General features: G+C 39.5%; 1 protein-coding gene across 1 annotated transcript in view; it reads right to left on the reverse strand.

Moving 5' to 3' along the window:
- The window catches only part of BMPR2 (bone morphogenetic protein receptor type 2), a 201174-nt gene extending 177002 nt beyond the window's left edge, over nt 1–24172 (reverse strand). The window contains exon 1 of the mRNA XM_058708868.1: nt 23755–24172. Coding sequence (XP_058564851.1) covers nt 23755–23830 — 76 coding nt within the window. The 5' untranslated portion in view covers nt 23831–24172. The remainder of the gene's footprint in view (nt 1–23754) is intronic.
- Nucleotides 24173–26529: the final 2357 nt, after the last annotated feature.

The raw sequence follows: 26529 nt of genomic DNA on the forward strand, positions 1-26529 counted from the left end.
CAAGTAATACCCCATTGTATATATATATACCACATCTTCTTTTTTTTTTTTTTTTTAATTTTTTTTTTTTCAACGTTTTTTATTTATTTTTGGGACAGAGAGAGACAGAGCATGAACGGGGGAGGGGCAGAGAGAGAGGGAGACACAGAATTGGAAACAGGCTCCAGGCTCCGAGCCATCAGCCCAGAGCCTGACGCGGGGCTCGAACTCACAGACCGCGAGATCGTGACCTGGCTGAAGTCGGACGCTTAACCGACTGCGCCATCCAGGCGCCCCAACCACATCTTCTTTATCCATTCATCCATCGATGGACATTTGGGCTCTTTCCATACTTTGGCTATTGTCCATAGTGCTGCTATAAACATGGGGGTGCATGTGTCCCTTCGAAACACCACACCTGTATCCCGTGGATAAATGGCTAGTAGTGCAATTGCTGGCTTGTAGGGTAGTTCTATTTTTAGTTTTTTGAGGAACCTCCATACTGTTTTCCAGAGTGGCTGCACCAGCTTGCATTCCCACCAACGATGCAAAAGAGATCCTCTTTCTCCACATCCTTGCCGACATCTGTTGTCTGAATTGTTAATGTTAGCCATTCTGACAGGTGTAAGGTGGTATCTCATTGTGGTTTTGATTTGTATTTCCCTGATGATGAGTGATGTTGAGCATTTTTTCATGTGTCGGTTGGCCATCTGGATGTCTTCCTTGGAGAAGTGTCTATTCATATCTTTTGCCCATTTCTTCACTGGATTATTTGTTTTTTGGGTGTTGAGTTTCCTAAGTTCTTTATAGATTTGGATACTAACCCTTTATCTGATATGTCATTTGCAAATATCTTCTCCCATTCTGTCGGTTGCCTTTTAGTTTTGTCTTTTTCTTTTTAATATGAAATTTATTTTCAAATTGGTTTCCATAAAACACCCAGTGCTATGGATTCTTTTTAACAGCATGAGAACATCTTGAAAGGAAATATGGTTAAGAGCAGAGACTTTGAGAAATCAAGTCCTTAGCCTGAATTCCAGCTCTTCCACTTTCTAGGTGTATGGTTTGGGGTGATTTATTTAACCTCTGTGCACCTCAGTTTCTTTATCTATTAAAAAATAATACCTAGGGGTGCCTGGATGGCTCAGTCGTTGAGTGCCAAACTCTTGATTTCGGTTCAGGTCATGATCTCAGGTTTGTGGGTTTGGGCCCCGTGTCAGGCTCTGCATTGGCAGTCCCGGATCCTGCTTGGGATTCTCTCTCTTCCTCTCTCTCTGCCCCTCCCCTGCTCATGCTCTCTCTCTCTCCCCCTAGATAAATAAATAAACATTAAGATAATAGTAATAATAGTACCTGTATCACAAAAGTGATATCAGAATCGTATGAAATAAAGTAAAAACCTTACCATAATACCTGTCAAAAAGAAATACTCAATAAATAATTTAATAAGCAATCAGTAATTATTAGAAGTACATACAATTAAACAAACTACCTAATCTGTTAGTCTTTTCCCTAATTCAAAAATAAGAAAAATACCTTTCAGCTATTTTGATTAGGGAAAAATATACATAAAAACATTGCACTGGACATGCATTTGACATTCATAAAGAGGGATGTTAGTTATTAAACAACAGCTATTTCTCTTTCTCTTTGTTACTCTCAGTAGTTATCTAGTATAGTTCTCTGTATTCAAGTATTACTTATGTAACATTTTTTGATATATCTTTTATACAACAGATTCTTTTAAACAATAATGAAGTATTCATTAGCTGCAGAAATTCACTGTTTCTCCAACACAATTTTCAAGATAATTACTGAGGTCATGACTCAGTTGAATCTCACAGGAATCTCTTTCCAAACACCTTAACTAGATGCCATGTTTTAAACAACAAAAGTCTCTAATTAGTGACCTAAGTAAGTAAAATGGGCTGAAAAGATTTCAGGAATCAGCTCATCAACCGGATGATAAATGCAACCCACAGTAATTTTAGTACTCTTAACCATATTAACTTCCTTCTGATAGTCACTTATTTAATTATTCAGAGTTCTCTTTTCAAATATAATTTCTTGCTTTATAAAGTCCATTTTTTTTAATTAAAAAAAGTTTTTTTAATGTTTATTTATTTTTGAAGGAGAGAGAGACAGTGAGAGCTGGGGAGGGGCAGAGAGAGAGGGAGACACAGAATCCAAAGCAGGTTCCAGGCTCTAAGCTGTCAGCACAGAGCCCTGTTGCGGGGCTTGAACTCACGAGCCGCAAGATCACGACCTGAGCCGATGTTGGGCGCTTAACCGACTGAGCCACCCAGGCACCCCCTAATTTTTTTAATGTTTATTTTCTTTTGAGAGAGAGAGAGAACTGGAGAGGGGCAGAAAGAGAGAGGGAAATACAGAATCCAAAGCTGACTCCAGGCTCTGAGCTGTCAGCACAGAGCCCAATACAGGACTCAAGCCCAAACCACAAGATCATGGCCTGAGCTGAACTTGAACTATAATTCTTCGCTTTAAGTAATAGTCCCCAAACTTTACAGTTTCATAGCTATTGTTTAAAGATGTCTGAATTCACAAACTCTGCAAGAGCTTACCCAATGAAGAATGGTATGCTTCTTTGGAGCCTACACCAGTACAAAGATCAAAGAAAGGCAAGGCCACAGGAGGCCTGGGGGCTCCACTGGTTAAACGTCTGACTTCAGCTCAGGTCATGGTCTCACGGTTCATCAGTTTGAGCCCTGCATCAGGCTCTGTGCTGTCAGCACAGAGCCTGGAGTCTGCTTCGGATTCTGGGCCTCTCTCTCTCACTGTCCCCCTCCCCTGCTTGTACTCAATCTCTCTCTCTCTCAAAAATAAATAAGCATTTAAAAAAAAAAGAAAGAAAGAAAAAGGCAAAGCCACACCAAGCTGGGACAATTTGGGTGGAAAATGACACACAATATAAGAGGAAATTAAGTAAATTACTTTTTCTCCCTTCTCCCTGAGACTTCCTCCAACTCTGCCCTTTTACCTTTTGCTACTATTCTTCTTTCCTACCTCTATATACATCCTATGAAATATAACCACTAGACTGCACAACTAGGATTACAAAAATGTTCCAGTTAATGCTATGTATTTCCATACACCAACTCCAGAGAATAGGTGTTGTTGTTGTTGTTTATGTAGGATTCACATCCAGTGCAGAGCACAACTCAGGGCAGGGCTTGATTGAGATCAAGACCTGAGCTGAGATCAAGAGTTGGACACTTAACCAAATGAGCCACCCAGGCACCCCACAGAAAATAGGTTCTAACTCAAAAATATTCTACATACATTAAATGTATGTACGTGCTCATGCATTTTAAGCCACTCATATTAATCATCTATTGATTTATTTGATATTCCCTCAATTTTTATAAGCTAGAAACCCAAACATCTAAGGTTCTAAGAAATTTTTAAATTTAAGTAATAGGTAAGGCTCTAATTGAGAACTAAAAATGTCTGGGTTCCCATGTTCAGGCATTTCAAGCAATTGATATTAGACATCTATTTACCATGACAAACAAAAAAATCTATTATGACATGTTAACAGAAGTATATTTTATGCATTTCAAATTAACTTCCCCAAATAGTGCCTTTCAGTGGAATTCAGTGATTAAAAGACAATTTGGTCATTAAAAGACAATTCAGTGAATTCAAATGGAATTCAGTAACTAAAAGACAACTTGGCTATATAGGAAGTAGTAAAGCACAGCAGTTAAGAGCATAGGCTATCTATGTCTATATTACAGCTTTATTAGTTATGTTGCCTTGGGCAAGTTTCTTAATATCTCTATGCCTAAAAATCCTCATCTGTAAATGAAGATAATAATACTGTCTCATACTACTATTATGAGTTAATATACATACAACTGAATAGTTCAAGGTGCATTAAATCACCTAAACATTAAAAAAAAAACAAAAAACAAAAAAAACTATAGACCTACCTACTAAATTGGTACTTGTGGATATAGAGAAAGCTTTTCTAAGATAACACAAAATCCAGAAGTCATAAAAGAAAAAATAAACAATTCTAATTGCATAAAATCATATAAATATCACCTTCAAATCAATAAGAAAAAGAAACAAATCATTAGAAAAATTAATCTGATATATAAACAGGTAATTCGGAGAAATACAACTGAACAATAACCATATGAAAAGAAGTTCAGCTTCACTAACAACTAAAGCACTGCAAACGGAAACAAAATACAGTAAAACCCTGGATTGCAAGTAACTTGCTCTGTGAGTATTCCACAAAATGAGCAAACATTTCCAGTAAATTTTAATTTGATAAATGAGAAATGTCTTGCAATATGAGTAGTATGTGAGGCTGAATGTCACATGATCAGAAATGAGCCAATGGTCCTTGAAACTCGCTCTAATATATGACTGCTTTGGATTACAAGCATGTTTCCTGAACGAATTATGCTTGCAAACCAAGGTCTTACTATACGATGCTTTGGCTTTGGCAAAAATTGAAAAGATATTATATAACATTTGGAAAAGGTAGAAGAAAATGAAAGTTCTGTGAGTGCCTGGCTGTTTCAGTTGGGAGAGCATGCGACTCTTGATATCAGGTTGTGGGTTTGAGCTCCATATTGGGTGTAGAGATTACTTAAAAACAAAATCTTGGGGGGCGCCTGGGTGGCTCAGTCAGTTAAGCGGCCGACTTCGGCTCAGGTCATGATTTCACAGTCCGTGAGTTCGAGCCCCACGTCGGGCTCTGTGCTGACAGCTCAGACCCTGGAGCCTGTTTCAGATTCTGTGTCTCCCTCTCTCTGACCCTCCCCTGTTCATGCTGTCTCTCTCTGTCTCAAAAATAAATAAACGTTAAAAAAAAAAAATTAAAAAATGAAATAAAATCTTGGGGCACCAGAGTGGCACAGTCGGTTAAGCATCCAACTCTTGATTTATGCTCAGATCATATCTCACAGTTCATCAGTTCAAGCCCCTCATTGGGCTCCGCACTGACAGCGTGGAGCATGCTTGGGATTCTCTCTTTCCCTCTCTCTGCCCCTCCCTGACTCGTGTGAAGGCACACTCTCACTCTCACAAGTAAGTAAACATTTGCAAAAATAATAAAATAAAACCTTAAAAAAAGAAAAACCTTAAAAAAAACAAAAGAAAATGAAAATTCTGACACTGATATACTACTAGTAGAAATGGAAACTGGTACAATCTTTTGGGGGGGAGATTTGGAAGTTCACATCATATCTAAATTTTAAATGTGCAAACTTTGACCAAATGATCTTACTTCTACAACTCTCCTTCATGATTAATAACAAAAACTTGTACATAAGATATATAATATAATTCTACCTTTATTTAAAAAACAAGGGGTGCCTGGGTGGCTCAGTCAGTTACATGTCTGACTTTGGCTCAGGTCATGATCTCATGGTTCGTGAGTTCAAGCCACACTTTGGGCTCTGCACTGACAGCCCGGAGCCTGGAGCCTGCCTCGAATTCTGTGTCTCCCTCTTCTCTCTGCCCCTCCCCCACTCACGTTCTGTCTCTCTATTAAAAAAAAAAAAAAAAAAAATTTAAAAAAATAAATAAATAATAAAAATAAATAAAATAAAAAACAAACTCTAGGGGCACCTGGGTGGCTTAGTCGGTTAAGTGTCTGACTCTTGGTTTTGGCTCAGATCATGGTCTCATAGTTTTGTGGGTTCGAGCCCCACGTCGGGCTCTGCGCTGACAGCACAAAGTCTGCTTGGGATTCTCTCTCTGTGCCTCCCCAACTCATGCCATCTCTATCAAAACAAATAAAAATAATAATAAACTTAAAAAACTCTAATTACACAGATGTTTATTTATAGTGCATACAAAAAAGTATGAAAAATTATCCACCAAACTATTAACAGTGGTTACATCTAGGAAACAGAATTTGATAAAAAGTAAAAAGGAAATGATTTTTTTTTTAATTTTCTATATTTCATTATCATTTAAAATCATTTTTACAATATTTTAAAAATTTTTTTTTATTTTACTTATTTATTCTGAGAGAGAGAGAGCAAGCAAGCAGGGGAGGGACAGAGAGATAAGACGAGAGAGAACCCAAAACAGGCTCCACACTGACAGTGTATAGTCTGATACGGAGCTCGAACTCATGAACCGTGAGATCATGACCTGAGCCAAGATCAAGAGTGGGACGCTAACCAACTAAGCCATCCACATACCCCTACAGTGATCTTCTATTACAACTTTAGGATTCTGAAAAACAAGAAAGATTGTTAAAAGATATAAAGTCAAAATCTAAAAGCCAAAACAAGTCTTAAAATACAAAGCAAAGCCAACACATGTTTGTCTTATTACTTCCTTACAGTCATCATTGGTCCTGTTTCCCAAATTCCTTTTCTAGATACTTGGAAAGATCTAGAGGTTAGGGGAGACTAAATAGTGAGTTTTAAGTGAAAGCGATGGGACAGTCTTCTAGGCAGAGCATATAAACTGCCATGAAAGACCTTCTTATACATTCTTTTACCTCTAGCACTGCAACTATCAACTTTCAAGATGGTAGCATTCCATCAAACCAGATTCCTGAATGATGAGCAGAATACTCCTACCAATCTTCAATGGACGTACAGTATGAGCAAGAAATAACCACTGCTGTTTTAGAATAACCTAGCCTATCCAAGTGATATTCTTCCAAAACCACGCATTAACACACTGGCTTTTAATTCCAAATAACTAGAATTTAATCTATTTTCAGGTAATGAATTTAATCTATTTTCATTAATCTATATCACTTCATTAATATAAAGCCTATTAGTTGCTTGGTGTACAAATCTGAGGTTAGTATAAATCTAAGACTACTTACTGTCTTGCTCTTAGTAGAGGGACTTAGCAACAAGCATCAGTAAAACTGAATTTTTCATAAACCTAAGTAAATGGACAAAACAATGATTCCTACAGAAGAGCTGGATAATAACTAGTGCGAAAAACTAAACTTCATTTAGAGATTAACATTCTTAACACCATTTCATCAAGCTAACACATTGGTTTAGCCAAAGGAAAAATAAATATCCCAGAAAAGTTATCTCTCACAAAAAAACTTTATTTCAATAAGTAACATGAATAAATTCATCTCTTGTTATCATTTGGCTGTTTTTAATCTTGCCTTTCATGTCATCACACTATGGCCCTTTGTGTAGTAACTAAATTTAAAAGTTGCTCTTTACACTAGACCGGCCCCTAGGGATTCTAATCACTAACAACAGATGGAAACCTTAAAAACTTATCCTCAACTAAATATGTCATCGTTATTCTTCTGATCTAACTAGTGTTCCTTTCCAAAAGTGAAGCTTTGAATCGTTAATGAAAATGTTTATTATCCATCAACATTTGAATGCTACACACAAAACCAAAACCTAAAACATCTGTTATCATTTACTGCAAAATAAGAGACCATAACCAAGACATAGTTCAGCCTGAGAAATTATTCCTGAATGATTAAAATCCAATAAGATATTCAGATGCCTAAAATACTGTTCCAAGTATTTTATACCTTCAGGCTAACACGATATATATTTCATGAATGCTTTGCTTTGGAGTTATAGAGGCCTAAGCTTGAATCCCAGGTCTCCCACTTACTCAGTTTACTCATTTATAAAATAAGGAAGAATAATAGTACTTATTAGCTTGTTTAAAGGATGAGATCACACAATAAATATGTAAGGCACTTAGTGGCTATGTTAGAGGCTCAAGAAATGTTCATTTGACTCCTCCTTTATTCTCCCAATGTATAGATTTATTCATTACATGTAGCCACTGTCAAATTATACAGAATAAAGTATCTTAAATCTAACCTCTTCTAAAACATTTGATTTTCTAAATGTTTTCTTCTGTGTAAAGTTAAAAGCACAATAAAAGTTGAGCATGCAGAGATCAGCAGATGCAGTCATAAGAAGTAGGGGCCAGATTATGTAGAATCAAATGATTGTGACTTTTATTCTGAATGACAGGCAGAGGTTTTGGAGAGTTTTAAGCAGAGAAACGTCATGATCTGACTTCTGTTTGAAAAGGTGACCCAGGATACTATATTGAAAAGCGGATATAATAAAAGTGACTGTGTTGGAGAAAACAAAGGCCACTGAAAAATTACAAGCGAGAAAAGATGGTGGCCTTTAAACTAATGTGGTACCAACAGAAGTGTTAAGAAGTAGTCAGATTCTAAATATATTTTGAAGGTAGAACCAAGAGTTTTTGCTATCAGAGTGGATATGAATGTAAAAAAAGAAAGAGACAAGAATATCTTCAATTTTTTTTTAATTTTTTTTTTAACATTTATTTATTTTTGAGACAAAGAGAGACAGAGCATGAATGGGGGAGGGTCAGAGAGAGGGAGACACTGAATCTGAAACAGGCTCCAGGCTCTGAGCTGTCAGCACAGAGCCCGACATGGGGCTCGAACTCATGGACCGCGAAATCATGACCTGAGCCGAAGTCAGCCGCCCAACCGACTGAGCTACCCAGGAGCCCCCAAGAATATCTTCAATTTTTGAGGGCTGCCTGAGTGGCTAAGGCAGTTAAGCATCTGGCTCCTTATCTCAGCTCAGGCCTTGATCTCAGGTTTGTGAGTTGAAGCCCCATGTTGGGCTCCACACTGAGCTTGAAGTCCACTTAAAAAAAAAAAAAAAAAGAGGAAAAGAAAAGAAAAAAATATCTTCAATTTTTGGCCTAAACAACTAGAATGACAGAACTGCCATTTGCTGAGTTGGGTAAGAATACAGGAAGAACAGACCTATAGAAGAAACTAAAGGAGTTTGTTTTAGGACATATTAAGTGTGAGATAACTATCAAACATCTAAGCAGAGATGCTGAATACACAGATGGCTACACACAACAGGATTTCAAGAAAAGAGGTTTGGGATGGAAATAAATTTGAAATTTGTTTCACCTCTACATGCTATTTTCTTTTATAGGGAAAGTGTAACTTTTTTTAAGTTTAATTATTTATTTTGAGAGAGAGAGAGAGCACAAGTGGGGGAGGGCCAGAAAGAGGGAGAGAGAGAATCCCAAGTAGGCTCTGCACTGACAGCACAGAGCCCAATGTGGGGCTCGAATTCATGAACCATGAGATCATGACCAGAGCCAAAACTAAGAGTCAGATGCTTAACTGACTGAGCTACCCAGGTGTCCCTCTACATGCTATTTTTAAAGCCATGAGAATGGATGAGAGCAGGAAGACTGAGTGGATCAGTCATGATCACACAGTTCATGGGTTTGAGCCCCACATCAGGCTCTGTGCTGACAGCCTGGAGCCTGCTTGGGATTCTGCGTCTCCCTCTCCCTCTTCCCTTCCCCCATTCACACTCTGTCTCTCTCTCAAATATAAACATTAAAAAAAAAAAAAAATTAGAATGGATGAGATCACCAAAGCATAGACAGAGAAAAGCAAAGGTCCAAAGACTGACCATAGAACTGAACTGAAAGTCCAGAAATAAATCTATACATCTGTGCCTAACTGACTTTTTAAGAGTGGGCATACCATTCAATGGGGAGAGCAGTCTCTTTAACAAATGGCACTGGCACAACTGGATTCCCACGTGCAACGAATGAAGCTGGATCCCTGTCTCAGACTATATATAAAATTTAACTCAAAAAATAGATTAATGGCATGGGGCACCAGGTAGCTCAGTCAGATAAGAGTCAAGTCTGACTCCTGGAGCGCCTGGGTGGCTCAGTTGGCTGAGCGCCCGACTTTGGCTCAGGTCATGATCTCGCAGTTCGTGAGTTCAAGCCCCGCATCAGGCTCTGTGCTGACAGCTCAGAGCCTAGAGCCTGGAGCCTGCTTTGGATTCTGTGTCTCCCTCTCTTTACCCCTTCCCTGCTCATGCTCTGTCTCTCTCTCTCTCTGTCTCTCAAAGATGAATAAACGTTAAGAAAAAAAAAAAAATTAATACGGCTTAAAAAAAAAAAAAGAGTCAAGTCTGACTCATGATTTCCATTCAGGTCATGATCTCACGGTTTGTGGGATCAAGCCCCATGATGTGTGCAGAGCCTATTTGCAATTCTGTCTTCCTCTCTCTCTGCCCATGCCTCTCTCTCTTTCTCTCTCACAAAATAAATAAATAAACATTTAAAAATGGATCAATGACATAAGGGCTAAAATCATAAAGCTCTTAGAAGAAAAAATTGGAGTAAATCTTCACAGCCTCGGATTTGGCAATGGATTCTTAACTATGACACCAAAATTATGCATACCACCAACAACAAAATTTAGATAAATTGGACTCCATCAAAATTAAAAAATTTTGTACAGCAAAAAATATTATTAAGACAATTTTAAAAAATAGGAAAGAAACCTAGAAAATAGGAGAAAACACTGGTGCCCTAATCCACTCAGGCTGCTATCACAGAATACCGGAGACTGGATGTCTTCTAAACAACAAACATTTCTCACAGCTCTAGAATATGGGAAATCCAATCATGGTGCCAGCACATTCAGTAACTGGTAAGAATCCATTTCCTAGATGGCCATCTTTTTGCATAACCTCACATAGCAGTAAAAGGAAAAGATCTCTCTGGGGTCTCTTTAATAAGAACACTAATCCCATTAATGAGGGCTCCACCCTAATGACCTAATCAACTCCCAAAAGCTTCACCTTGTAATATATCACTTTGGGGGTTATGATTTCAACATGAAATTTGAGGGGACACATTCAGCCCATAACATACAGAAACCATCTACCTGATAGAAAGTTAACATTCATAATATAAAAGAACTCTTACCACTCAACAACAAAAAGACAATCCAATTAAAAAAATAGACGGGCACCTGGGTGGCTCAGTTGGTTAAGCATCCAACTTCAGCTCAGGTCGAGCCCCACATTGGGCTCTGTGCTAACATCTCAGAGCCTGGAGCCTGCTTCAGATTCTGTCTCTATTTCTCTGCACCTCCCTTGCTCACTCTCTGTCTCTGTCTTTCTCCCTCAAATATAAAATAAAACATAAAATTTTTTTTAAAAAATAGACAAATGTTATTTAAGGGTACAAACTTGCAGCTAGTAGATGAATAAATCCTGGATACAATGCACAGTGATGATAGACAAATATATTATAAATTTCAAAGTTGCTAAGAGACTAGATCATAACTATTCCCACCACAGACACAAAAATGATAATTACACGATGTAATAGAGGTGTTAGCTAATATTATGTAGGTAATCATAATGTGATATAGAAATGTATCAAATCAATATGTGGTACACCTTAAACTTATAAATGTTATGTATCAATTATATCTCAATAAAAACAAATTCAAAAGAAAAAAAGGTAGACAGAGGACTTGAGTAGACATTTACTCAAAGAAAATATACAGGGGTACCTGGGTGGCTCAGTCAGGTTGAGTGTCTGGCTCTTGGTTTCAGCTCAGGTCATGATCTCACCGGTTCATGGGTTCAAGCCTGAAGCTGGGGCTCTGTGCTGATGATGTGGAGCCTGCTTGAAATTCTCTCTCTCCCTCTCTCTCTGCCCCTCCCCTGCATGCTCTCTCTCTCAAAATAAGCTTAAAACAAAAGAAGATATGCAAATTGTCTATAAGCACATAAAAAGATGCTCAACATCTTTATATCATGCTCAACATGATTTATCATTAGGAAAATCAAATAAAATCAAAACCGTAATGAGATACCACTTCACACCCATTATGATGGCTCTAATAAATAATTTTTCACAAAAATAAAACAGAAAGCAATGAGTGTTGGCAAGAATGTAGAGAAACTGGAATACTTGTTCATTACTGGTAGGAATGTGAAATGGTACAGCCACTATTGAAAATAGTTTGGCGGTTCCTCAAAAAAAACTAAACATAGAATTACCATATGATCCAGCAATTTACACTTGTGGGTATACACCCATAGGAATTTAAAACAGAGACTAGAACAGATACTGTATAATAATGTTCACTGCAACATTGTTCACAATAGCCAAAAGGGGAAAACTCAAGTGTCCATCAACAGATGAATGGATAAACAAAATGTGACATATACACACAATGGACTATTATTCAGCCCTATAAAGTGATGAAATTTGGACACATGCTATAACATGGATAAACTTAAAAACATTATGCTAAGCAAGATCAGCCAGTACCAAAAGGACAAATACTGTATGATTCTACTCATATGAAATATCTTAGAGTAGGCAAATTCAGAGACAGAAAGTAGATTAGAGGTTACCAGGGGCTGGGAGGAGAGCGGAAATAGGAGTTATTGCTTAATTGTTAAAGTTTCTGTTTGGGGTGATGAAAACATTTTGGTGACACACATTCAATGTGTGTTACACAACATTGTGAATGCAATTAATGCCACCAAATCGTATACTTGAAAATGGTTAAAATGGCAAATTTTATGCTATATATGTTTTACCATAATTTTTTTTAACATTTATTTATTTTTGAGAGAGAGGGAGAGGGAGTGGGGGAGGAACAGAGAGAAAGGAGACAGAATCCAAAGCAGGCTACTAGCTCTGAGCCCTCCACACAGAGCCTGACTTGGGGCTCAAACTCACAAACTCACAAACTGTGAGATCATGACCTGAGCTGAAGTCAGACACTTAACCAACTGAGCCACCCAGACGCCCCTGTTTTACCATAATTTTTAACTTAATAATATACCAAAACAATGAATTGCACATTTTATTTTTTAATGTTTTATTATTTATTTTTGAGAGAGAGAGAGAGAGAGAGTGAGAGAGAGAGACTGTGTGTGCGCAGGGGAGGGGCAGAGAGAGAGGGAGACAGAATCCAAAGCAGCTCCAGGTTCTGAGCCATCAGCAAAGAGCCTGACACAGGGCTTGACCTCACAAGCAGTGAGATCATGACCTGAGCCGCAGTCAGACACTTAACCGACTGAGCCCCCCAGGCGTCCCATGTACATTTTAAAGGAGTAAATTGTATGGTATGGGAATTACCTCTCAATAAAGCTGTTTTACAAAATTTACTTACCAGAAGTTAAAATGGCATTAATTAGATCTCAACTGATTTAGAATGTGTGATAACTGAGTCAAAAGCTACGCTGAAATTGACTTTGGCATTATTTATCTTTTTTCTTTTTATTGTTTATTTATTCTTGAGACAGAGACAGAGCGTGAACAGGCAGAGAGAGAGGGAGACACAGAATCTGAAACAGGCTCCAGGCTCTGAGCTGTCAGCACAGAGCCTGACACAGGGCTTGAACCCACGAACTGTGAGATCATGACCTGAGCCGAAGTCGGACACTTAACTGACTGAGCCACCCAGGCATCCCTGGCATTATTTATCTTAAAATTAAAATAATTTCTTACACCATTCACAAAAATAAATTCAAAATGAATTAAAGACATAAATGTGAGACCTGAAACCTTAAAAATCTTTGAATAGAGCATAGGCAGTAACTTCTCTGACATCAGCCACAGAAACATTTTTTCTAGATAGGTCTCCTGAGTCAAGGGAAACAAAAGCAAAAATAAACTATTGGGACTACATCAAATAAAAAGCTTCTGAACAGCAAAGGAAACAATCAACAAAACTAAAAGACAGCCTACTGAATGGGAGAAGATATTTATAAATGACATATCTGATAAAGGGTTAGTTTCCAAAACATATAAAAAAGTTACACAACTCAAACACCAAAAGAACCAAATAATCCAATTAAAAATAGGCAAAAGACATGAACAAACATTTCTTCAAAGACATACAAATGGCCAACAGACATGTGAAAAACTACTCAACATCACTCATAATCAGAAAGATGCAAGTCAACAGATTCAGTAATTGGTAAGAATGTGGTATGCTGAGAATGTGGAGAAAAAGGAACCCTTGTGCACTGCTTGGAAATGCAAACTGGTGCAGCCACTGTAGAAAACAGTATGGGGTTCCTCAAAAAATTAAAAACAGAATTGCCATGTGATCCAGTAATTCTGCTATTGGGTATTTACCCAAAGAATACAAAAACAATAATTCAGAAAGATATATGCGCCCCTATGTTTATTGCAGCATTATTTCCAAATTATGGAAGCAGTCCAAGTGTCCATCCATAGATGAATGGATAAAGAAGATGTGGCAAAATTAACTAAATAAATTTTAAAAAACAGGGGCACCGGGGTGGCTCAGTTGGTAAAGCATTCAACTTCGGCTCGGGTCATCTCACGGCTTGTGAGTTCGAGCCCCACGTTGGGCTCTGTGCTAACAGCTCAGAGCCTGGAGCCTGCTTCAGATTCTGTGTCCCTCTCTTGCTCTGCCCCGCCCCTGCTGTGCTCTGTCTCTCTCTCAAGAATAAATATAACATTAAAAAAAATTTTTTAATAAAAAAAAAAATGTTCTAAAAAATATGTGGCATACATATGTATATGTATACATGCACATACACACACACACACACACACACACACAAAACAATGAAATCCTGCCATTTACAACATGGATGGATCTAGAGAGTATAATGCTAAGTAAAGTCAGAGAAAGACAAATATCATGATTTCACTCATATAGGGAATTTAAGAAACAAACAAACAAAAAAAAACAAAGGAGAAAGAGATCAACCAAAAAACTGACACTTAACTGTAGAGAACAAACAGATGGTTACCAGAGGGGAGGTCACCATGGGGGGGGGATGGATGAACTAGATGAACAGGATTAAGAGTACACTTATCATGATGAGCACTGAGTAATGAATAGAACTGTCACATTACTATATTGTACACCTGAAGCTAATGTAACACTTCAAGTTAACTATATTGAAATTAAAATAAAAAATTAAATTAAAACAAAAGACATTGTATAAAAGTTAACCTTCTTAGACTAACTTCTAACTAAACTTCTTAACTAAACTTAAAACTATTTAAAGTCTACCCTAAAGTCCTTTCCAACTCTAAAATTCTAGGATTCCAACTATTTTAAAAGCACCCTTTAATAAATAAATAAATAAATAAATAAATAAAGCATCCTTTATATTTATAGATTATTCTTAGTTATGGATTGTTCTTTATACAGCCTTTCTTTACAACACTTTGGTGATCCTAACTCAACATAGACAATCAACATATAAAATGTATTTGCAAAAAATTAAATTTCTTTCAAAGCAGTACTTTTACCATTTCAGAATATCCCACAGATTTCCCCAATCTAAGCTAAATTCAAAGTACTATATACATATATATACACTCAATAATAACAAAATATAACATTCAAAATGCTATACACTTACTACTAACTAAATATATTTTCTTTTCTCATACCATAAGCAAAAGTGCTATAAATACTATACACATCATACAGGTGAACCCCTTCACTTTACAATGAGGATATTGAGACCAAAAGAAGTGATATGCCCAAAGTAAATAGTTGATGGTACCATTAGGAAGGAACTCAAACCTTTCTAGCTTCCAATTCTGGTTGCCTGTTTGACTTAGAAGTCATCTACTTTCCAGAATAATTAAAGCTTAGGAGAAGAGTAACAATAAAAGAAAATCAACAAGGAAGAGGAGTTGCAATAAGAAAAAAGTATACTTAAAACAATCTAAGGGAGATTTAAAAAAGAAGAAGAAAACATTTATGGAGAAGAGAAGATGGAGATGATATATAACCAGGGAAATGCGAAGTTAATAAAGTCAGATGAGGAGAGTTAGAAGGAAGGGGTGACCAAAATTGTCAAATTCTGTAGAAAAGTCAAAGAAAACAAGATTGAAAAGGCACTTGGATAAGGCAATTAGAAAGTCACTGATGATTTGATATACAGCATGGGACAAGTAAGGAGTTGAGGATATAGAAGTCCGTAGGTGTTCACTCTTTCAAGAAGGCTAGCAGAGAAGAGAGAAATAAAAGGAGGGTAGAGATCAGCTAGAAGACACACAGGAACACAGTCTCTTTTCCTGCGTTGCAGAATACCTTCAGGAATTTCTCATCCTGAAAGGCAGAGAATAATACAATGCTAGTAAGATTTGCAAAATACCTACTCTTGCCAAATAGCATGAAATCTAATTCTCTTTCAGAAAGTGATATAGGGTATGGCATAAAATGTTTGGGGGAGGAGAGGAGGCCCTTATTTTTCTTTATATCCACCAATATTTTGAAAAGAACCCTGCACAAAGGAAGCACTAATAAATGTCTGTTGACTGGACATTTTAGTTCTCCTTCCACATGTTATCTATCCTATTCATGCCCCTGTACCCCTCTCCCTGGTCCCATAGGTACATACTGGAATAGAAACTACATCTAGTCAAACACTTACTGTATTAAGTACAATTAACAGCAAGAAATAAATGTTGTGTTCTAATAGTTCTGATAATACAATGTATTCTAAAATGTTCATGTCAGGGGCACCTGGCTGGCTCAGTAAGTAGAGCATGTGACTACTGATCTCGGGGCTGTGAGCTCAGGCCCCACATTGAGTGTAAAGATTACTTAAAAATAAAATCTTAAAAATAAAATTTTTTTTAAATAAAATGTTCATGTCATTTACCCACAGGCTTATTTCTAATGTCACACAGACCATACATAAATTATAAATGTATTCTTGTAATCCAGCAGCCTTAGCTGTCATGTCCATCACACAGATCTAAAAAAGTTTAAGGGGCAGCTGGGTGGCTCAGTTGGTTAAGCAACAGACTTCAGCTCAGGTCACGATCTCACTGTTCACGGGTTCAAGCCCTGAATTGGGGTCTGCACTGACAGTGCTTGGGATTCTCTCTCTCTCCCTCTCTCTCACTGCCCTCCCCCACCTGATCTCATGCAGGCACTCTCTCTAAATAAATGAACGTAAAAAAAAATCTTTTAAAAATTTTAAAAATAAAAAAAGCTTAAAAAAAACAAAAACAAATCAAGTCTATTGCCCTCAAAATTCTACTAAAGCCATCTTTATTGCTTCTAGAAAGGATTCACAGACTAGACCATTTAACTACAAGGGGGAAATAGTCTGGTAATATGGGAGTCTCTTCAACATGTGTAAGTACTATGCAAGATGGTAAAAAATAGTGAATTTTGAGATATCACAGCATTCATATTTAATTTTTTTCTAGCAGACATCAATTAAATCAGAATATAATTCTTTGGTGGACAGAAATTTAAAAAATGCAATTTATCCACTTGGAGTACTTACTCCATGGAATACTAATTTGTAACTAAAACCAAATCAATGTTATCTAGTCTAATTTATTTTAACACTATTTCTATTGTAAATATTTCATCAACCGTTCTCATGTAAATTTACTAAAAGTAAAACCATTTATTTCTACTAACAAGTAATTTTTCTTTTTGGAAGAAGGAAAAGGAAAATAAAATGGTCAAAATACAAGCTAAATGAACATATACAATATTAGGTGAGCAAAGCACTTTTTATTAAAGAGCAAACCACCTTTAAGACCAAGATTAAACAAACAAATAGCATTTTTTAAATTTTAAAAAAGAAAAAGGTTTTAGATAATTACTTAAAGCTTAAAATAAGAAATGTTTGTACTAATGTGACTGAATAAAAGATCCAGAAAGGCACACAAAATTAAATAAATAAAGTAAAATCTGAGAGTTAAAAGAAATCTTAGATCCTATACTTCTCAAACGTCAGGGTACATAAAATTTGCCTGGGGAAATGTTTGTTTAAAATGCAGATTCCCAGGGCACCTGGGTGGCTCAGTCTGTTAAGAGACTTCAGCTCAGGCCATGATCTCACACTTCATGAATTAGAGCCCTGCATCAGGCTCTGTGCTGACAGCTCAGACCCCGGAGCCTGCTTTGGATTCTGTGTCTCCCTCTCTCTCTGCCCCTCCCCCACTCGTTCTCCCTCCCTCTCTCTCTTTCAAAAATAAACATTACAAAAATAAACAAAAATTTAAAAATAAATAAATAAAATGCAGATTCCCAAACTCACTGTCCAGATATTCAGATTAAGTAGGTCTGGGGTAGCTGCCTGGAATCTGCATTTCAAACATAATCTGGTCCAATCCCATAATATTACAATTGAGAAAACTAAATTGTGTAATCTGTCCAGAATCACACGGAATTCAGGTCTCATTAACTCAAGACAGGGGTCTTCTTACAACACCACTTAAACTACTTTATAGTTGAAGGAATTAAAACAAAGAAAGAATAAATTAATACATCATTTGAATAAGTGAGCAATCTTAGAACACTTCCTGGCTCCAATTTCTTTTTATTATTCATTCATGTAGTATTTCTTTTTTAATTTTCTTTTAATGTTTATTTATTTTTCAGAGAGAGTGAGCACAAGTGTGAGAGGGGCTGTGAGAGAGACACAGAATCTGAAGCAGGCTCCAGGCTCTGAGCTGTCAGCACAGAGCTGGACACGGGGCCTGAACCCATGAACTGCTAAGATCATCACCTAAGCCAAAGTCAGACGCTCAACCAAATGAGCCACCCAGGCACCCCTCATTTAGTATTTCTTACACATCTTTTATCTGCACAACAATATGATAGATTGCAAAACAGTTTAAGGTAGGAACCCTGTCCTCAAAAAGCAATTTGGAAGACAAAGCAAATACATAAAACTGACATTCAACAAATATGTGAATAAGTACCAAAATAAGTGGTATGGTCATTTATAAAATTGACTGATTTACTCTGACTTCATTCTGTACCTTTTCTAGTTAGAATTTACCCATCAGAAATCAATATTCAATTTCTTCTCTTTCTATGTTAAAGTTAGCCTTTAAGGGCTCCTGGCTGGCTCAGTCAGTGGGGCATGCAATTCTTTTTTAAAAAAAAAATTTTTTTTTAACGTTTATTTATTTTTGAGACAGAGAGAGACAGAGCATGAACGGGGGAGGAGCAAAGAGAGAGGGAGACACAGAATCGGAACCAGGCTCCAGGCTCTGGGCCATTAGCCCAGAGCCCGACGCGGGGCTCGAACTCACGGACCGTGAGATCGTGACCTGAGCCGAAGTCGGACGCTTAACCGACTGAGCCGCCCAGGCGCCCCGGGGCATACAATTCTTGATCTCAGGGTTATGAGTTTGAGCCCCATGTTGGGTGTAGAGATTACTTAAAAATAAAATCCTGTTTTTAAAAATATTCATTTATTTTGAAAGAGAGAGAGAGAGAATGCACACACAAGAGTGGGAAGGGCAGAGACAGAGGGTGAGAGAGAGAAACCCCCACACTGTGTGTAGAGCCCTACTTGGGCTCATTCCCACAACTGTGGGATCACAACCTGAGCCAATATCAAGAGTCTGATGTTCAACCGACTGAGCTACCTAGGTGCACCCAAAATATTTTTTTTAAAAAGAAAAGTTGGCCTTTAATGAGAGTTGTCCTCATTTGAAATTAATCTCTCTATTCCCACTTTTCATATTACACAAACACCAACACCACTACTACCACATCACCCCACATGCCAGGGTAGGCTTGTGGAAAGATCAAAGCTGGTATAATTTTTATGCAAAGGCCTAATTAAAAGTCTGGCCCTGGGGCACCTGGGTGGCTCAACTGGTTTAGCACTGGACTCCTAATTTTGGCTCAGGTCATGATCTCACAGTCTTGAGATCGAGCCTTGTGTCAGGCTGTGCACTGGGCATGCAGCCTGCTTGGGATTCTCTCTCTCTGCCCCTCCCCCCTCTCTCTTTCTCTCTTAAATAAATAAGGGCTCCTGGGTGGCTCAGTTGATTGAGCATCCAACTCTTGATTTCAGCTCAGGTCATGATTTCAAGGTTTGTGGGATTAAGTCCCACACTGGGCTCTGTACAGACAGCACAGACCCTGCTTGGGACTCTTTCTCTCCCTCTCTCTCTGCCCCTCCTGAGCTCTCTCTCTCTCTCTCTCTCAAAATAAAGATTTTTTAAAAAAACTTCCTTAAAAAATAAACAAACAAACAAACAAAAAAAGAGTTTGGCCCTGCTCAAACAGTAAGAGTTTGGACTATCTTCCTGACCATATGTGGTAGACTGACAATCCCAATTCTTCATTCTCCAGCAATAGTACCACATGTCCATATATTACCATGGCCTCATTATAGCCAAAGTGTACTTCACTACTCCTTGTCTTTAGTCTTGGCCAAATAAGATGTTAAAAGAACAAGAGTCTAAAAATGGCTAGGGACTGAACTTATCCTCTTGTACTTCTGCCATTGCCATAAGACAAGCTTCCCTGCAGAAGAGATGTTACCCTGCCCTCCAGCCTGGGCCCAAGAATGAGACAAATGGAGCAGAATAAATGCTTATTGTTGTATGCCACTATATTTTTATGGCTACCAGCTATTATGCACCAAAAGCTGACTAAATCACAATACTTTAAAAATCCAAACAATCACGACTGATTATATAAACTTGCCTAAGGGAGAATCTTTCAGGTTTTAAGTTTTAAAAAATGTATAGATCCCAGAGAGATCCATTCAGTACATCTATGCTATAGTGCCAGAAATACGTATTTTATCAAAAACCGCAGGTGACCCTGTTGCAGTGCTCACATGGCAAGAAACACAAAAGTAAAGATTACTAAATTTCTAATTCCTCAACAATATTTATTAACTTCAATGCTCAAGAACACTAAATAGGTGCATCTTCCTGTAGACAATGTATTCCTACAGAGATATAAAACTGAAATCTAATTAAGTGTGGCACCATGGCTGGCTCAGTCAGTAGAGCACATGACTCTTAACCTCAAGGTTGTGAGTTCAAGTCCCAGGTTGGGCATAGAGCTTACTCAAAAAACAACAACAAAAAAATTTTTTTAAAGAAAGAAATCTAATCAAGTGAATTATTTCAAATGCATAAAGATTCAGCTAACATTGATGTCAGACAGCCATTGGACACATCTAAGCCAGCCAAGGAGGAGGAGGATTATGATGTGATGCAGAATCCTGAGTTTCTTAGTTGTCCTGGAGAACCTTCGAGGAGTGAATCCCAACAATAAGGCTATTTGAAATGCCATGGGTTCCCTGGCCTCCCAGGCCACCAAGGATGGCAAGAAAGAAGAGAACAAGAAGACTGGAGGAAAAGGTAGCTGAGCCTGCTCAAGCACAGGGGGGTAGGGTGGGATATAGGGTTAGCTATGTAACCATTACAACCTAAATGAAGAATGAAGACTTTTTTCAAAAATTTTTTATTTTGTTAATATTTATTTATTTTGAGAGAAGAAGGAAAGAGAACACACACAAGTACAATCAGGGGAGAGGCAGAGAGAAAGGGAGAGAGAGAGAGAATCCCAAACTGACAGTGCTGACAGCATAGAGCCTTTTGCTGGGTTCAAACTCATGAACTGTGACATCACGACCTGAGCTGAAATCAAGCAGAATGCTTAACAGACTGAGCCACCCTGGTGCCCCCCCGAATTCTTTTAATAGAAGCTGGGTCTGCGGTAAGTACTGCATTGTATTTTATCCTTTGATTAAAATTAAGAATTCATTTATAAACCAAACACATTTTTTTAATAAATTCTAATTTTTTGCATACAAAATGTTCTTAGAACTAAGGAATCCAAGAACTAGATACACTAAATGGAAAAGAGGAATTCAAAAGAAATAAAGGATACATCTATGGCCCCAAAGAGGGATGTGATATCAGCAGGTCTTCTAGTATTTTTTTCCTGTTCAGCAGTACTATTTGCACCTGTCTGGTTACATTATTACATCTATGTAACCCAAGTCCACATAGGCCCTCTCTAGTCACCTTATACCTAATGAAACTGAACTCGCCACTCCAATATTAGGCAAAGTTTTCACATTTAGAATGATAACATCTGCAATAACCAGTGCTGAATGAAGAACCTGTCAAGTGTCCCTACTTCTTTTCAAAGGCTGATTTATGAAGGCACTACTCTATCTTATGTTCCCAATTAGAGTGAACTGTTGTTATCATTAATGTGATAGGTAAGGGTACAGGCTATAATCCTGGCTCCACAGTTTACTGTGTGGTGAGTTATTTAAATTCTCTACACTTCACATGCCCTCTCTGTAAAAGGAACATAATTACAGCTGGAGTATGGAATTGTCATGAGGATCAAATGAGAAAACACATGGAAAGCTGTTAGAATAGTTGCCGGCACAGAGCAAGCATTCAATAAACACTATTATTATTACATTATTATTATTACTATTATTGTTATAGCTTACAAATTTTGGCATCTGCTACTATGTAATACTAATGAAGACTAAAACCACTTTAAAGTAGTGATTCTTTCAATCCCTCCTTTTTAAAGGACACTATTCTAATATTTTATTTACCAAATACAAATTAAATTATTTTTAAATCAGTGTTCTTTCCTTTACTGTTATCAGTTCTGATCACAAAATGATAAGCCTGTCAACTATAAATGAGAATCTACATTCTAAAAAGGTCAAGAATAACAAAGAACATAAAAAGTCTATGATTGGAGATCTCTGATCATAGAATGACTGCTTAAGCCTAAGGCCTTTTATTCTCTTCATATTTTACAGGAATCACAAGACTTACAGCTAGAGAATTTAAATAACTAATACAATTTGAAGAAATCTAGAGAAAAACTGTTTGTTTTAATCCCCAAAGGAATTGTGATGATTAAGAATTTAAAATACCAGTTTCAAAATATATTCAATTCAAAAGTTCAAATTCTTTTAATACAACTACACAGATTTATCATAGACATAAGACATTAATCAACAATATCAAAGGCACTAAAGGAAACTTCAAATTTTCTTTCAGAATTTTCCCAATGCAGACTCTTAAAATGGAAATAAGCAAGCAACCTCTGTGTTTAACATAGCAATGAGAAATATGAATGTTAAAAATACACTTATAAAAATAAAAAAGTAACTGGAAAGCTGCTATATTGTCCTTCACTCATTTCTAAATGCATAATCTATCTGGCCATCCTACACCAAACTTAAGAATTATATGTACAGTTCACTCCCAAAAACTTCTAAGAGCGTATCACCAAAAGACCGCTTGAAAAATAATTGCAGATGAAACATGACGCTTTCTCTCAGGTATCTGAGAACTTAAAAAAAAAAAAAAAAATCCTAAGGAAAGGATGACTACTGTTTCCCTTTAAGCTTAGTAAAATGTCAAAGAACTTTTAGTACTCAAATCTCCTACACCTCTAATGTGAGGTCAAAGTTGTCTCAATGACAGGAAAGCCAATTGATGCCAGATGACTAAAATGTAAAGTTATCGAAAATGCTTTTAAGGCCAAGAGTAATTCCAAAGGCATATAAAATACGAGTGTATCTAGGTTGAAAAATGGAAATATAATTACTAAAATACTTTGGGACAAAACAATACCAATGATAATAATTAACAGTATTATACAATGTATTAAGAATCTCAAAGTTCTGGTTGACTCAACATTTATTCAATTCATTCCGTAACATTTCTGAATAATGAAAGTAACATGGACTCCCAAAGAGTGATCTAAATCTAAAAATAAGGTTCGAGTGTGCGTTCTATAGTTGATGTTCTTTTTAATGTAAGCCAAATCCGCTTCTTTACATTAAAATAAAAATCTACAGCTGTGTTTGCAAAGATCTCATAATAGACACTGTTCATTGGCGATTAAAATATTATTTTTAATCCTTGCATTACCTCACAGCTAAAAATGTCAAGATACCACACCCAGTATGTCTTTCCCCTCCCCCCGTGGGGGGTGAGAGGGGATATGGAAGTAGGGATTCGAAACTACAAAAACATGCAAGGTTATTTCCCTAGAAGGAACGGGAAAGGCGCGCAGGTACGGGACGCGGTTCCCTCCACAGCGATCGCTGGACGCGTCGCGAAGGGCGAGCTCAGGCCTTGGCCTCTGCGGGCTCCCCGCCCGCCACCCGCAGGCAGGGGCAGTGGCCCGACGCGCCGCCGGGGGCTACTCACCGGCCGCAGTGCTGACCAGCAGGACGGTCCACAGGAGCGACGGCATCCGCCGGGGCCGCGGCAGCGAGGAAGTCATCCCTGGGCCAGCCGAGAAGCAGGAGAGCAGAGAAAAGAAATATGGAAAGTAAACACGGGCCGAGAGATATGGCCGGGAGGCTGGTCCTCGCTCTCGTCCGACTTGTCCGGCCCGGTATTACAATGCAGTCTGAAAGGACAAATGGCAGATGAGAGGACCTAGCTGCAGAGCTTTCATTCCGCTGCAGAAATTCCCTTCATTTCTCTCCCTCGCGGCTGGAGAGGTTCATTCGCCTAGAACCGGGTGTCTCGGCCACCCAAACTGAAGGCATGTCCGTGTGGAGAAGCAGGGAGGCAGAAAGAAGCCCCGCAGTTATTTCCCTCGTAGTTTCACGATGTCAAAAAAATATCCAGGTCTGGGAGAAAACATATCCAGGGTGTAGGGGGATGGAGAGCGGAGATTCGATGGCGGGGCTGAAGATCAGAACAAGTTCCCGACTGCCTGGAAGGGCGAAGCCGGGCGGGCGGCGGCGGCACCCGGCGGCACAAGTCGCATCGCCCGTGGCTCCAGGAGGGCAGGATTCCTTTTTAAGTTTCGCTTCGGTGCTTCCTTCACTCGGATTTCGAGAACAAACCCTGTTCATCGACTGGATCGAAAAAGGTGCCTGCCTCCATGGACAAACCACAGCCTTCAATTCAAGCCTTCGCCGAACAATCCTTCGAGGTTCTGCCAGGGCCCCGCCGGAGGGCTGAGGGGCAGTAGGAAGCGGGGGGAGTGGGGGAGTGGGGGGGTGGGGGGGGGAAGGGTTCAGCAGGCAGGGCCCGGAGCTCCCCGAGCCCGCGGGCGGAGGGGAGGTGCGGGGAGCTGCCCTTTCCAGCCCTCCTGGATTCGCTCCTCTCTCTCTTTTATTGCAGCCGTTCGATCTTGCCTGAGGTAAATTCCACGAATAAAAGCCTCTTCTCCCGTCAATGGCTCCTGTGAGCGAATCACAACCCCTCTGAAGAAGCCGCCGCCGCCGCCGCCGCCGCCGCCGCCGCCTCGTTCTCCCGCAGCTCTGGGCTCCGGGCGGAGCTCGGGCGTCGCGGGCCGAGGGCGGGGGGCGGCGGGAGGGCGGAGGTAGGTGGCTGGTTGGGGAAAAGGGTGGGCAGCGAGGCGGCGAGACACCCCGCACCCCTCCGGGAAGCACTTCCAGTGGTTCCGAGCAGACCAGACACAAAGGGGGGAGTCGCCGCAGCTGCCAGTCTGCGGCGCTCCCGGTCACCGGAGTCGCCCCGCCTCCGCCGCCGCCGCCGCCGCCTCCGCCTCCTCCTCAGTCTCCGGCTCTTCCCGGCCCTGTCTGTCTCGGGCCTGTGGTGCAGCGCGGGCGGCGGCGGCAACAGCGGCGGCGGCGCGAGGAAGCCTACACCGCGCCTGCGCGCTCGCGGCCCCGCCCGGCCCCGCCCCTCACTCCGGGGCTTGCTGAGAAGGACTCCGCGGCCCTCGCGCGGTGTGTCTCCCTGGAGCCGCCGAGTGCTGGGTGGGGCCGGCAGCCCGCAGTGGGCAGCAATGGCCATTCTCCTTAACACACACATACCTTCCATACGGGCACACTCGGGGTGTGTGTGTGTGTGTGTGTGTGTGTGTGTGTGTGTGTGTGTGTGTGTGTGTGTCTGTTTAAGAGAGAGCGGCCACATCTTTTGTCCAGCCTTGGCAAACTGTTCTGAGCTGGCTGATTTAGACTTGGACTGGGGCGTCGCGGTCTCCTCCGGGACTCCTGGAGTAAAGCCTTGAGGGGCAGAACTGCCTTCGTTGTTTCCTGGGGCCAGAGCCTGCCTCTCCGTAGCCCAAAGAATCCAGAAGAACTCTCCTTTCCCAGAACTGGAGACCTTGGCCTCCTCGGCCTCCCCTCCCTGACTCAAACAAAAGCAGAAATTGGAAAGACCACCTCTAAATTGATATTTTTGGTCTTATCGGTGTCCTGCTTCTCTCAAGCGCCCATTACCGTAGCCCTTCTTAGCTGACAGAAATATTTAACATTTGAAAGGATGCGAAGCCAGAAAGGAAACACTTTCTTTTAAAATTCTATGCATTGTTCAACTGTATGTGCCTATCTGTCTATGCCGCTCGGTTTCCACTTCCAGGGTGGGCCTTTATTCACAAAGGCTGAGGGCCTAAGGGGCTTTTTAGGGCCTGTGAAAGGAAAATTTCGGTGGAGTTGTTGCCTAAGGGTAAAGAATGACTTCGAACCCAAGGAAATGAAGAGGTCCTGTTGGTACTCAGGCTTCCTGGAAAGGATCTGTTTAGTCGGTTTTTTGAATTGCAGAAACCTAAGCAACCAGGATAGGGGAAGGAATTCCTCCCCCACTCCCTGCAGCCTTTACACACCTCCTGCGGGATCAGGTCGACTTGGGTGGGATTTTGCTGGGGGAAAAGGGAGAAAGTGACGTGCGTGGCGCCATGATCCGAAGTCTGTGTTTAACTCTTAGCTGCGAGGTGGAAAAATTTGCGTGGGTGGGCGATCTTAGAAGTGAAGTCTAGCTTTCCTTCTACCAAGCAGAAGGGCTATTCTGAAAGCTGGCTTTGCTGGTCTTTCATTGTGGATAAGGGCAGTTCCAAAGACATTCATAGATAGACTCCTGAAGTTATACTCTTTGCTTGCTCAAGTCCCCTTTTATCTCTTTATCTGAACTTGATGTGAATAAACCTCCACATTCCTTAAACTAGTTGCTGTTATCATACTAAATATCTAGTATAATTATGGGTTTTGATAATAGCAACCC

Source organism: Neofelis nebulosa, chromosome 2 (assembly GCF_028018385.1).
Source record: "Neofelis nebulosa isolate mNeoNeb1 chromosome 2, mNeoNeb1.pri, whole genome shotgun sequence".
Taxonomy (NCBI): domain Eukaryota; kingdom Metazoa; phylum Chordata; class Mammalia; order Carnivora; family Felidae; genus Neofelis; species Neofelis nebulosa.